General features: G+C 42.4%; 1 protein-coding gene across 4 annotated transcripts in view; it reads left to right on the plus strand.

The window, feature by feature from the left end:
* Positions 1 to 14,829, plus strand: part of ATP9B (ATPase, class II, type 9B) — a 138,835-nt gene that overhangs the window by 58,150 nt on the left and 65,856 nt on the right. For all 4 annotated transcript variants that reach the window (XM_014535913.1, XM_014535914.1, XM_014535915.1 and 1 more), the window contains 2 exons: positions 311 to 386; positions 3,977 to 4,053. In XM_014535913.1, the coding sequence (XP_014391399.1) occupies positions 311 to 386; positions 3,977 to 4,053 (153 nt within the window). The remainder of the gene's footprint in view (positions 1 to 310; positions 387 to 3,976; positions 4,054 to 14,829) is intronic.

Here is a 14,829-nt window from a genome sequence, read left to right on the forward strand (position 1 = left end):
TCTGTTAAATCAAATACACTCATTGTGTATGTAAGTTAAATATAACAAACTTTTATTTAAAAGAGTTGTATCAGGCAGATTCTGCCCTGTACTTGTTGTTCAGATGGGGAGAAATTCCTGGTTCTTCCTGCTCTTCCATCTCAGAATTCTCTGTCTCAATTCCTTTTTTCCATCTTATTTTGCATTGCCCTTTCACTGCTGGTCAACTGGATCCAGCTGTGGACTTCTTTTTAATGCTATAGATATCTGAAGTGTGAGTAATACAAATATTGGTAACTTAGTATTGTTTTCCTTTTCTTTTCCTGAACAGGAAGACAGTGATCCACCCATTCATGAGAGTCTCAGCATAGAAAATACATTGTGGGCAAGCACGGTTGTTGCATCAGGTAAGAAATAAGCTCTATTTTTATAGTTAATTCTCACATAATAGGTGATGCTTTGTGTTTTTGAGTGACTCCAAACAAGTGTTTCTCAAAATGCCTGGCATAACATGGAAACTTTACTAAACATACACTCCAGTTCAGTGAGTGTCAGACAAGCCTGAGAGTCTGCATCTCAGACAAGCCCAGGGCCAGGGCTGACAGTATTGTGATAAATGCAGAAAATGAGATGAAACATTTGGAAATTTTTATAGCAACTCATGAAGTAATTTAATGTTAGAAAAATTGGGGCATATATTTTCTTGTTTTTATATTGTTTCTTTTGTTACTTTATTGTTGTGGTATTTTACAGAACTAGTCCTCACAACATAATAATTTAAAAATAAAACCTGACCCTTTATCATTCATTGTTGGTGGGGCCCCTGCTCTAGAAGTAGGTTACTCTGTCTAGGGTTAGGGTAGCTGGAGAAGCTGCTCCATGAGGACAGCCCCAGAGGGACAGCCCCGAGCTCTGGGACAGGGACAAACCAGCTTCTGGTTGAGCATACACGGGACGTGGGGACAGCAAAGAACCCACTGCAGCATGGGGTACGTCATCCACAACAGGGATGGGAGTTGCAGCTTCTCAAACCTTCTGTCTCATGGGCAAGTGTAGAGGATGGGAGGTAGGTGGAGAAATTCTGCACACTTTCTGTTGCTCTGATGTCTTCCCCAGATGTGCACGGTTGCCGGAGCCCCGATCTGGTGCAGGTCCCATCTGACACTCTGTGTCCCTGCATCATGTCTTTGTGTGGCTTTTCTCAGGCTGATTTATTAGTTTCATTGGAGCATGTGGGTATATCTGGCAGGTATGTAGTGGTCACTGGTTCACTGTCACCACTGTGTCTCCACTGCTTGGTGCTTCTCCCCCTTCCCTCCCTGCCCCCCCCTACACAGGGATGCTCAAGCAGCTTGTATGTGAGGTTTTGTTGAGACTGACTCCAGGAAAGCATCTATAAATTGTAGCCAATCCTTAAGGTTGCAATAGGGGCCCTAGTTTCTTACTGTGTGTAGCAGGTTCTGGGTATGTGATTGGGATCAAGAAAGACTTTGGTTGCTTGATCTTTCTCTCAGTCTGTGTCTTTTGTTCTTCCCCTACATCTTGTCTTTCACATATGCAATCTTTCCTTAAGTCTGACGAATGTGTTATATCTTGTTTCCCCCTCACGTCTCATTTTTAAATTAAAAGGTAACCCCTTCCCTACGTTTCTTTGATTGGCCATGTGTACAGGTTTACTCATTCTTTTAGCCTATAAATATATACCTTTTGTCAAAGAGAATGGAGGATATTTCAAATATGCTGTTCTTACTAGTAATTTTAGTAATTAAAATGCATGAGAGACTCAGAAAAAAATGCATTATTCTGACTCCAGCAAGTACTCATTTTTAGTAAGAATTAAATGAAATAATACATGAGTCTTTAACAAACTTTAATAGATTAAGTACATAAAATTGCACGAGGAATTCTGTCAAATTCTTGTGTATGTTATATTTAACATGCAAATACTGATTTTAGTCTTTATCTGTCTGAATGCAGTGTTTCCTGTTGGTCTTGTCATTTCACAGACTTCATCTGGGACACTTTAAAGTGTAATGCCAGCCTGGAGTCAACATCACTAGTCACCTACCTGCACATTAGGACAGTGGTTTCTAGCTTGATTAACTTTCAAGCCTTTTCTGAGACTTATTTGTTATAAATTAATTAGAAATAAATTAATTTTGCAATTTTCCTTGTTCTATTTTTATGCTTATTTTACATTAGTGACACTTTTATATTTTGATTAAGTTCAACTTAATTGGCAAATTAGGAAAGTTTTAAAGTATTATATCATTGTGAATTTAATATTTTTCTATATATATGTTAACAGACAGAATGTCTAGGAAGTTTATTGAATAACTAGAGGCCCGGTACATGAAATTCGTGCATGGGGGGGGGGTGTCCCTCAGCCCAGCCTGCACCCTCTTCAAATCTGGGACCCCTCGGGGGATGTCCGACTGCCTGCAGGGATTGGGCCTAAACCGGCAGTCGGACATCCCTCTCACGATCCGGGACTGCTGGCTCCCAACCACTCACCTGCCTGCCTACCTGATTGCCCCCTAACCGCTTCTGCCTGCCTGCCTGATCACCCCCTAACCACTCCCCTGCCAGCCCGATTGCCCCTAACTGCCCTCCCCTGCTGGCCTGTTTACCCCCAGCTGCCCTCCCCTGCCGGCCTAATCGCCCCCAACTGCCCTCCCCTGCTGGCCTGTTTGCCCCCAACTGCCCCTCCCTGCCAGCCATCTTGTGGCGGCCATCTTGTGACAATGTTGCACCAGGGCGTGGCGCGAGGGCATGACACCACCTAGGCTTTTATTATATAGGATAGGATAATATATAAAGATAGCATTTGTACAGTTTAGAGTTCACTTTGCTTTCAAGAACACAGCTTCTCCAGTGACACACAGTTTTAAAAGGTGTGTATGGAGGGTGTTTATTCTAAAACAAAAAAATATGTGTCCCCTCTACAGATTTCACTGCTTAGTAGTACTCTAGTGCTCTCTTCCTGAACGCCCTGTGGAGGAGGCAGTTTGTCCTGTGACTTGTGGAACATGAGCTGTCATTGTGCTTTATGTCCAGGAAATCCTGTGATCGCACTTACTCAGAGGGTCCTGCCTAATGACTCACTAAATACCACACCTTAACTTAATGTGACATCAGGGCTTAATTATCATAGTTAATTCTACAATGGTTGTTGACTGTCTTTCTTACTTTAATCATATTTCTTACCTTCAAATTTTTCAGTTAGGATTTTAAATTATGCACAGCTGCAGTTCTAGAAACAGACATCCATGGTTTCAACTTGACATTTCAGGGATGCCTGCCTCTGTACCTCTTCTGCAGTCTATAGGTTGTTCTGGGGTACTTTATGATTTCTTTTGTCTTAAGTTTGATGGACCACAAAATTATCATTTTTTTCTTGACATACAATTAGAAAACCAAACTTTCAGGAGATGAATAAAAGAAACTAATAAGATCTAAATTGAATATCAAATATTTTTATAATATTTCTCTTATTGTTTTAATTGTATATGTGCCAAAATATCGGCAGAGGCTCTTACATTAGGGCTTTAATCTCTACAGTGAAATATACTCCTAGACTCTTGTTCACAGAAACTGGTTCAGTTGGTACCATCGTGGTTTAAAAGGTCACATGATGACTTTGACCAGTTAAGAATGTGGCCTCTCTTCATTTAACTTCAGTGTTAGAGTTACCATCTTAGTAGACAATAATGAATGAACAATGTCACTCTGTTTTCAAAGAATATTAGTACATATTCTAATGTAATCTGCAGGTAAATTTGTGTTGCCTAAGAAATCATTTTAGTCTTTCAAAGTTTATTTTAAAAGTTAAGATTAGGTTTTCTTGAACAAATCCAATCAAATGTGCTATTGGATACATTTATATAAAATTAAATGGTGTAATAATATTTCCAATCAAATTATTTAATTAGAAAGTATTATCTCTGTGCTTACCATTTAAAGTATCTCTGTAAGGACCACTTTCGTGTTTTTGCAGGTACTGTAATAGGTGTTGTCATTTATACTGGAAAAGAGACTCGAAGTGTAATGAACACATCCAATCCAAAAAATAAGGTAGGCTAGATTAAGGAGCAACTGCTTTAATGAACTTGCTTTTTCCTTTCAGCAAGAAAGTACATGTAGTTCTGAATAGCCCATTCATTTTAGCTTAATACTTAACATAAAGTGACTTTCCAAAAGATTGGTGATTTAGGATAAGAATTCTCTGTATTTATGTAACAACATGTGCATACAGAAGAATTTCCCAAAGTATCTTTTCTTGGTTAATCAGTTTTATATGTCTCTTAAATTTTCATTACTGGATATATAATTTACCCATAATTTGACAGTTAATTGTGGGTCTCTTAATGTCTCCTCAATCTATTTACTTTACAATTGGCACTCTTTATTTTTATGTTAATGATTCGTTTTAAAATAAAGGAATCTGCATTATTTTTAGAGTACTTAATTTCATAGTGTTGTATTTTAAAACTAGTTTTATGTAAATTATTTCCATTTTAGAAGAGATATATTAAAAACTAGATTTTAGTTTTAAAGACTGCTTGATTCTATTTCTAAACTAATTATATTCCTAAAATTGTTATTTATCCATTCAACGTGTGTGCATGGTAAATCATCCAAAGTTATATAGGTGACCTTTCTTAAGTTTATGACCTCAGGTAAGAACTCGAACCCTGGCAGTTGACTTCCTGGCTTATAGTCTGGGCATTGCCACTAACCAGCTCTTTGACTCTGGACATGTGGCTTAATTCTGTGTCTTACTACTCAATAAATGTTACCTATCATTATTATCTTTCTGTGAAATGAAATGTGAAGTGTTGACGAATGCCATAGATTTTGAACCCAACCCTCAATGTCAGTCAAGAAGTCCTTACTAAGAGGTTGTGCGCAGTTCCTGGTTCCACACATCCCTCCACTGACCTGACCCTGGAAAGCCTGTCCGCTGACCCTCTGCACTCACTCTTCCACCCTGTCTTCCCTCTCCCACACCCTTTTAAAAAATAGCTTTCTAGATTTCCCTGGTGTTAGCAGGATGTACCTTATAATAGGAAGGCAAGTTTGGAGTTTTCCACGTTGGATTTAAAGCGTCACTTTGCCACTTGACAGCCTGACACATAAAGCAAATGTGCTCTTCCGGTGCCTGGTCCCTTCCTGGTGCTCAATCCATGTTCCGTGCCCTCACCAATGGAAGTCGTGGGGGCAGTGACAGCTAAGGCAAGGCAGAGTGCTGCCCATGCATGCACACACACTCACAAACATGGGCACACATGTGCACATGCACGCACGGTGCTGAGCACTTCTTTGCATTAGGTCACTAGTCTGCACCACACCCTCAGCCAAGGGCTGTCCTCTGGTCGCAGAGCAGGGAGATCGTAGAGCAGGAGGCTGGGGCTTGTCAGCCCATGTTCGTTTCTCCTTGAAGGCACTATGCACAGAGCTCCAACTACATATGGAAGCATTTGTGTAAATTAAGGAATAATCTTAGGAGAGAAATAAAGTCTCTAAATTTGCATATGCCATTAAATCTTTCTAAGTGTTAAATGTCAGATTTAAAAGGAAAATTTCAGGAAAAGGTTACAGGCTACAATGGACAGAAAGTAACAGATGTAATTTATCCAGGGAAGTATTGACATATGCTGGGTGAAACGAGTGTGTGATATGTGAGTCCCTAAGTAGAGAAGGGAAGACATTATTATTCACTGTTCGTACGACATTATCGTCTGAAGTCTGCAGCTCACTATTCTGACATAGCTTAGTAACCAACAAACTTTTGGACTTCAAAGAGTGCTAGTAGGAACAAAAAGTAAACATTTAATAGGGAAATCGAATCATTTACCCAGGTTTCACTGGACTTCTTCAGGGAAGCAAAACTGTTCCTAACCTCAATTCTGAGAGCTATGTACATGGAGTGTAGGTGGGGACCTTAACCAATGTGGTCAGATGAGATTTTGTGGTGGAGCCCGTTGGCAGCCATCATTTGGGGTGGGAATACCAACTTATGAGAGTCATGTCTCTGTCCAGCTGTTACATAGACTGCCCTGAAACCACAGTGGCTATTACAACACAGGTTTCTTCTCCTCACTGCACACGTCTGAAAAGTTGACGGTTGCTCTGCTTATCATGGCCCCTCAGGGTCTCTGGAAACACATTTCCATGACCACAAGGTCAGAAGAAATGGCTGAGTCCATGCTGACCTCACGGCTTCTGCCAAGGAGCCATGTAGGTCCCCTTTCCTCAGCCAGAGCAATTCAGTGGCCTCATGTAAGTTGAAGGACTCAGGGCAGTATGGCCCTACCTCTCGTGCAGGATTGAGAGCTGACTACCCACTGCATGCGCATGGTTAGTCTCTAATAAGAAAAGAGGGATCTCATCGAAACCCCCATGCCAGGAGTTAGGGTGGTGAGCAGGAGAGCAGCCAGGAAGGACAGTGGGAGAAGAGGGCATTTCCAGAGGCCAGTCATTAGCCGCACACTGGTGCTGCAGAGGTGAGGGGGACAGAGTCAGTGAAGAGAGGGCCATGGGATGTGCAGTTAGGAAACATTGCAGAAGTGACAGTCATTGCCATAGATCTATTGGTGTGCGATTCAGATGCAAGGACAGGTGGGAGCGCTCTTTCAAGGTCAGCTGTGTCAGGCAGGGGGAGTGTGTGTGTGTGTGTGTGTGTGTGTGTGTGTGTGTGGTGTGGGGTGTCAGAGCACCGGCATCAGAAGGAAGACTGAACAGGCTTGGGGCGGGGGGTCGGTAGCCCTGGCACTGGAGACCCAGTGGATATAAAAAACTGTACCACGCGACTAGGGTTTTATTGATTTTGTTTGTTTCCGGTGAGAAACTCAATATTATAAAACTATGAATGCTTTCAATAAAAGAAGAGAGGGTCTTAGTTTTTAAAGAACTAAAAATATTCTACAGAAAAATAAGTCTTGTGGGCATTCAGGAGGAGTAACTTAAATTTGTAAACATAAGGTTACTTAAAAGGAAGTTACATATTGTTATATAGAGAGTAGCTGCCATATAAACATGGCTTCTTTGATTTGTATAAAATATTTACAATCATCAGTCAGTCCCTCCCTCCCTCCCTCCTCTCTCACACCCTGTTTCATTTACTTGCTATTTTCATTATTAGTGCATATAAGAGGAACATGAAAATTCGGGAAATTGCTTGAAGTTCCTAGGATAAAAAACACTGCAGTAAAAGCAGTGCCGATTTAAGGGGGAAAAGTTAATGCGCAGGATTTGAGGTAATGAACTTGATGCAGAACATGGTAAGGATTTGAGGCCCCTTCTGATGCACAGAGGACTGTAGCCTCACAGTTGAGGCTTGTGAATTTCTGAGCAATCTACGGACCCAACTAGTGCTGGGATTTTAGGTTTGTAGCAGAGCTGGAAGCAGGTGTGTGGTTTCCTGAGGCTGATTTTCAAGAGCTCCAAAGTGGAAGCAAAGTAGTGGCTAGTCTAAAATGGCAGGTGGTTGGGTGGGCATGTCAGGGGATTAGAGGTAACATGCATCCCTGCAGATCAGTGGAATCAGTGACAGCCCTATGGTTAGGATAGTAGACATCATAGCACTTCCAGCACCCACTCTCCCGAGGCTGTCCCCAAGAATGCTGTCTCTGTCTGGGAATGCCACCAGCCTTTCTTGCTCATGGGGGCATGAGTGTGTACAACTCCCCACTGGCGTGGCAGCTTCTTGAGGATGAGCATTTGTACTTTCAAACTTCTCCCAGATGGATGTTGGGTTTTAAACCAGTATTGTCGGTTGTTTCATAAAACATTTTTAAACTTACCATTCTACTTGACTGATGTCCCAAGCCTTATTTTGGCTAATTCTCTTTTTTGTCTTCATTTCATTCTCTTCTAGCTGCCTTTTAAAAGAAGGATGATGCTTCATATACCTAAAACCTAGAATTAACAGATATCATACTATTTTATTCCAAGTGTGCATTTTAAAAAAATAGAAATGAAGATTCTTTCTCTAGGTGCTGCCTTAGTCATCTTACTTTGTAAGACCTAGTCCACACAGCCTCATCTCATGCCCTTGGTGAGTGGCCCTGGGCTGCTGACATAGCTTCACATCAACCTACACAGCCCATCTGAGTCAGTGATTGGGTGTGGGGGGTTCTGACGCCACTGCCCCCTTAGGTCATGGCAACTAAGATGCACAAAGAATTCATGCATAGGTTCATTAAGCTATAACCAATTTCAGTGACTCTGACACATGTCCCACTTGAATTTATCCTTTTGGATTGGTCTTTGAAATTGGATCTTGAAGTCTAACTTGATGATTTTATATAATGAGAACATATAGCTTTATGCTTACTGCATAAGTTTATTAGAATACTTCTTTAAGTGCAGCATGTTTTATCCAGACGTGGGGATTAAGAATAAATCCTACAGTGTTGTTAGATGGAGGAACACACTGCAGTAAAAAGAAGTTCTTAGAGCTCCTTTTCAGGGTGAGAATGTTTTCCCTCCTCTGTCACCAATACAAACAGAAAGCAGGGAGATGGGTCCATACAAACTTGATGATTTTATTTTAAAACTTTGAACAAATCAAAAGTCTTTATTACTAAGCAGTTACTTTTATGATAATATTTGGTGAACATTTAAATTATAAGGAGTGCAACTTGATGAACTGCTTTATAAAACTGAGCTTGAGATATATTTAATAAGATGACACTTGATTACATTTAAGAGGAAAAAAATTCTTACAGAAGATTAAGAAAAATCAATTGTGACAGGTTGCCATTTTCACGCCATTCATAAGAATAAGTTGCTCCTAGCAAGAGCGTCAGGATGAAATGATAATACAAATTGCTTCAAGTGGCTATTGTCATCCCTTGGGCATATTGATTTGTGTTCCTAATAAAAAGATGCTTTCAGACGTCTCACTGACAGACAGACAGGTGATGTGTACCATTATGGGAATTAAAGCACTATGCTCCCTGAATTGTTGCAGAGGCGTTTCAGATAATAGAGCAAAATAGAATCAACTATGGTGGACTTTGCAAGTTGAAATTATCAAGGCTGTTTTGGAGAATAGCTTCTTATTTTTAAAAGGACAATTAATATTTTAAAGTTCTGTTGATTTATATTAAAATATTACAATGGGATAACTTATTTTTCTCTTTTCTTGTGGTTGCATGCAGGCACAGCACCCTTAATTTTTTTAATAGTTGCCTTCTTGAATAATAAAATAGTTCCAGATTTGCATACTGGTTTAAAAATGTGATCATGTACTTCCCCAAAGCACTGTATGTTGTAGAATGTAGTATTGCAGGCAGTCCACGTAGATAAAAGGGCTTTTGGAATGCTTGCTTTGGTAGCTGTTATTAATATAACAAATCCTAGTGTTTCAAGCCTCACCAGGAGAAGATGAACTAGACGGAGAAGCAGACCTGCACTCAGGTGACTCAGGAGCATGTGACAGGACAGGGTGGCTCTGGGTGACGACACACCCAGCTCACAGCACTCACATAGCCGCATCTGTGTGCCACAGCTGCTCACAGTTCAGAGTTGCGTTTGTCAGCATTGTGAATGGAAGTAAACTTATTATTTCAGGAAAGCAGTAAAGAGAAAAAATATGCTAAGTGTTGCGAAAGCAGTCCTGACATCGGGAGCATAATGCTTGTCAGAGGGAGCAGCCAGTATCCAAACTAGAAAATGGAGTCAGTCCTTAAAGGCCTCTTAAGTATGAATTTTATTACAAAGCAGGGGTTCTACATAGGAAACACAAGCATATTTATTATTATTTAAAGTCAGTACCTTGTATTTCACTAAAAAAGTTTACATAAATTTCTGAATGAGAAGAAGGGCTTACTAATCATTTCTTATTTAGTAAATAAGAACTATTTGGTAGCATTTCATCAACTCTGTTCAGTACAGCTAAATTCTCTATAATCGAAATTCTTAACAGGGAAGTATAATTTATTCAAGAAGCAAGTAAGTATTTCAATAATTGTTTTTGTTTTTTGAAACCCTTGGTTCTTTACTCCGAGGCCATAAAAATTGTTAGAAATTTGTGGAACTTGTGATGACTTATTTATCATGACATTTTAATCTTAATTTATAAGCTCACAAAACTGAGTATTTACTATTAACAGATTATTCTGAAGCATTCCTGATTAAAGCCTTTTTGGATAGATGAGTAAGAATCATGATCTGAGTATCTTGTAAGATTGAGAGTAGAGAAAGACCAGTTTCAAAGCTTCTCTGTGGAACTAGAATGAAAGTGGGCACAGGGATGGGTGATGGTTTTGTGAGTGAAGACAGAAAAGGAAGGTAGTGCACTGTTGTTTTGAAATTCTCAGCATAGATGTCACTCTCCTAGGCATTGTGAGCTGCAGGCAGGCGGGCCTGTGTAGTGTGGATGTTGTGTCTTTATGCACATTGGACCCTTCCTGGTCAGCAGGCATCACAAACCAGCCTTTGCATGGTGTGGGCTCAGGCAGACTACACTGGGGAAAACTCCAAGCAAAGGTCAGCTGTGGCCTCTGGTTTTCTTACCATGCCCCGCCTGGGAAGGGCTGCTAGAGCAGAGTTCTGGGGGGCCCACTGTCGTTCCTTCTCCTCAGAGAAGACGCTGGGCACCTACTATGCAGCACCTGGCAGGCTGTGTGGATGCATCTCCTTGGGGCTATGGCATGGGGGGGACACCAGTGCAGTGGGAGACCAAAGGGGAAAGGGAGCCCCAGCTCGCTGCCAGGACCGTGGCCACAGTGACACATGGCTCAAGAGCCAACCTCATGCAGCAGACCCCATGACTCTGGCATTTTGCCCTGGCTGCCATGTTATCTCAAGCCTCTAACACAGTGCCTGCCATGTGACTGAATGATTAAATTATTTTCCTTAAGGAGCAATTCATGTTTTTTAACCCTCTATAGATACTTTTTTCTAAGCAATATCTTTTTTTTAATTCCTCAGAAACAAATCTTAACACATCTGGTTTACACTTAATAGTCTTTTCATACATCCTATATAATAAAAGGCTAATATGCAAATTGTCCCCTCAACCAGGAGTTCAATCGGGGGTGGGGCCAGCCAGCCAACCTCCTGCGTCCCCTCCCCCCAGCCAGCCTGGCCCAATAGACCCTGATTGGGGCTGGTCAAGTGGACTCCTCCCATGCACAAATTCGTGCACTGGGCCTCTAGTCTATATATATAAAAGGCTAATATGCTAAGTGTCCCTCCTACCATCCGACCGGTCACAGTGATGTGCACTGACCACCAGGGGGCAGACGCTCAACACAGGAGCTGCCGAGCTGCAGTGACTTGGCAGCGGCGGTTCTTGAGTGACGCACCCCAAAACCAGAGAGGAGGGAGCCCGATTCCCCGTGGGGCCTTGTGATTCCATCTTCAGCCGTGGGTTATGTTGTTGCTGGGGCACTGTCGGGCCCCGAGTCTGGTTTACTGCACACTTGCATTTGCGTTCCACACCCTGTATGACAGCAACTTTACAGAGTGCCCTCTCGCACTTCGGGACCCCTCGGGGGATGTTGGAGAGCCGGTTTCAGCCCAATCCCTGCAGGCCAGGCCGAAGGACCCCACCTGCCGGAGGGACCCCACTCACTCTGCAGACACTAGGGAAGGACCGTAGGAGGTTGGCTCCAGGGCATGTCTGGCCCGTCTCGCCCAGTCCCACCCTGCTGGCCACCTTCTAATTAATTTCCTTTCAATGTGCACGAATCCGTGCACCAGGTCACGAGTCTAAAATATATTCAGGGTGTGTTTTCCTATATTTGTTGACATTAGAGTAGCAATTGTATCAAACTTTCTTTTTTAAAACTGCATTAAAACATGTATATGATAAATTTAACATGAGATTTGGTAGCTTGCTTTCCCCATATAATTAGCATTGTCAGCTAATAATTACCTTTTGCAAATCTTTCAACTGCATCACATGAGTTTGACTTTCCCACTTAGTTATGGCCAGCCTGGGGTTCCTTTTTGAGGGCAGTTATTCCGATGCAACATTGTGAAAGGCTAGTTTTTAAACTGCTTAATACCATCAAAATTAAACCTTTTTTTGAAGCCTTGAAGTCAGAATGAATTCTTTGAACTTTCTTGTTGAACACAGTTAAGGCACAGAAACTTATATGGGATGAATTGCCACATAGACATTCCTTTCTTTCACTGCAGTGGAAATTGGAATTGGTGTGCCTGTGCATTTATTAGTAACACTTTCGAGGAGCAATAGGAAAAGTTTTAAATGAGCCAGATGTGTTAGTACAGATAAATTATCCCTTCCTCCAGTGATCAGAGCCTTCTGGTTACAAAGCTTCAGTAAATATTAGGTGCAGTATTTACTCTTTAATATTGTAAAGTGGGGGTGGTGGGGGTGCTGTGGAAAGAGCTCTGAGGCAGATGGGTGCACAGTGTCCCTGTGGTGTGCCTAGTCCCTGCTCCCCTTGCATCTCCATCCCATGTTGAGAGCATTGTAACTAGGGGATGGAATGTAGTGTGATAGGTGCTCAAGTCTGTCAGGTGCTTCCCATGTCTTGAGGCCCTTCCCTGTTTAACAGTGCTCAATACTGTGTGAGCTGCATCCACGTGGGCTGGTGACTGATGGCTGGTCAGGTAGCTCAATAGACTGGAGTGTGAGCAGCTTCCTTTGCTTGATTACAATTTGTGTAAAGTGAGACCCAGATAAGAGTATCCTTCAGAGGATCATCTTCCTGAAACTCTTCATAAAGGTTCATTGAGCCACTTTTTGTTCCTGGATGAGGAGAGCATATTGGTAACACTTTGTTTTGAGGATGAAAGACCCGATAGATAAGTACAATGAGATGCTGATGTGGGATGGAGGAAGCTGGTAGCACCCAGTCACCTGTGTTAATTGGCTCTTTTACTCCCTTGAAACTTCTAAATTTCTAAACAAGCAAGCATGCAACACAATGTTACAGAACTGTAATTAACAGTCCTTTTCTGTTTATTTTTACTTTCTGAAACAAAATCTAGTGGGTCACAAAAATTTATGCTTCCAAACAGTTAAAGAAGAGGAATTACTTATATTAAAAGTTTATAAATGTGTAAGAAGGTTTCACCCTAGCACTTTTAAGGATTTAAAATGTTTTATACAGACCCATAAAAATGTTCATAGAACATTGAGAATGCAGTCACTGCCTAAGTGGCCAGTCAGTTTTTCGTAGTGGTTTCTTTGGCAGGAACTAGGATCTTAAAAACAGGTGCATTTAAAATATCCACTTGCATAAACATTTGCTACACGAGTGGCCAGCACCCCTGGGCGCTGCTTCCTGGAGCACCTGGCTCCAGTGGTCCTCACCAGCCACACTGCAGGGCGTCAGTGCTGATCGCTTCACTTCTCTTCTGCACGGAGTGCTCACCTACACCCTCGCTGGTGACCTGCTTCTTTGTCCAGTAGGATTCAGCAAACATGATGTTCAGCATCCACACGTGTCCCCAGCTCTCTCAGGCCTTGCTCGGCTGTCTCCTCCATCGGGACCCTTTTTCTAACTGTTCTGGTTTTCCACAGTCAGGATGGTGACTTGTTTGCAGTTCCACCGTCATGGTCAGGGCTTCTCCCATCTGTCACAGCACTGACCATTACGTCTCTCAGATCCACCTACCGCCTCTCTATCCGCAGCCTCTGTCTGGCTGACATCATTTCCACCCAGGCAGCTCCAACAGCTGCTCTCCCCCAGCTCCCTCTGTCCGAATACTCTGCATCATCCCCTGTGCCACATTTACAAAACAGTGCCTAGGTTAGTTCAGGGATTCCTTCTGCTCTCATGACAAACACCGAAAGACCAAGCCTCTGCTATCACCTCCTCCAGGTGTCCATCCTGAGTCGCACATCCCTTACTCCATGCTTCGCCCTGCAGGCTTGCCTCTGCTTCTTAGCACCGGGCTTCATGATCCCATTTGGTCAGCCCTCTTGTGGCAGCCCCAGCACAACCTGTGCTCCTCCTGAACACTGAGGGGAGGTGTAACTAGATAATTGGTGGTCTGTCTGTCTGTCTCTTCCTCTAAAATGTAAGCTTTTTACCATAAAGATTATTCATCTCAGTGTTATCTGAGTAAACCCAGGATAACTGCTCATTTATCTGTCTGCCTCTCCCTCAAGCTTTTAAACTCTCTGGAGGCAGGAGCTGTGCCTTATTCATCCCTGTGTCCCCAGCTCCTCAGACACAGTTCAAATTGGGAGCTAACAGGGTATAAGTAATCCTTATTCACACGTAAGCTATGTGTAGTCTTTGTCAGGGAGATGGCCATGTCTGTAATACAAATTGAATGAGAGATGTTGTCCTGGATACTATGGGTGGCCTGGTGTCTAGTGGTGTAGAGCACAGGGTGCGGACACGGCAAGGAGCACATTGATTGAGCACTTGCTGCTCCACATGCTACAGGCACTTCCTGCATTGTCATGTGTGTGACTTGAGGTTTTCTGTTTGTTCACGGGGTTATTATGTTACAATGTTTGATTGATGCTCGTATTGGCCCTTCTTTGGCCTGTGGGAGTCTCTTCAACCTGGAAGCTGTGTCCCATTATTGTAAACCCATCATCCATCATTTAAAAATATGTCTTGCTCTTTCTGTCACAACAAGATGTTCTAGACTCATCTTATATTCTTTGCCCCAGCCCTGGATCAACCCTGTCTTCCTTTAATCAGCAGAGCATGGTATTTAGAAGTCAGGATCTGGGAGCTGGGTGTGCTCGTTAATGTTCAAATATGTTCCCAAGCCCACACAGTGGACAGACTGAGGGGATGGATGGATGGATGGATGGATGGATGAGTTGGGTGGGTGAATGAGTTGGGTGGATGGATGGGTAGGTGGGTGGATGGATGGGTAGGTGGATGGGTAGGTGGGTGG

Source organism: Myotis brandtii, unplaced genomic scaffold (assembly GCF_000412655.1).
Source record: "Myotis brandtii unplaced genomic scaffold, ASM41265v1 scaffold154, whole genome shotgun sequence".
Classification (NCBI taxonomy): Eukaryota; Metazoa; Chordata; class Mammalia; order Chiroptera; family Vespertilionidae; genus Myotis; species Myotis brandtii.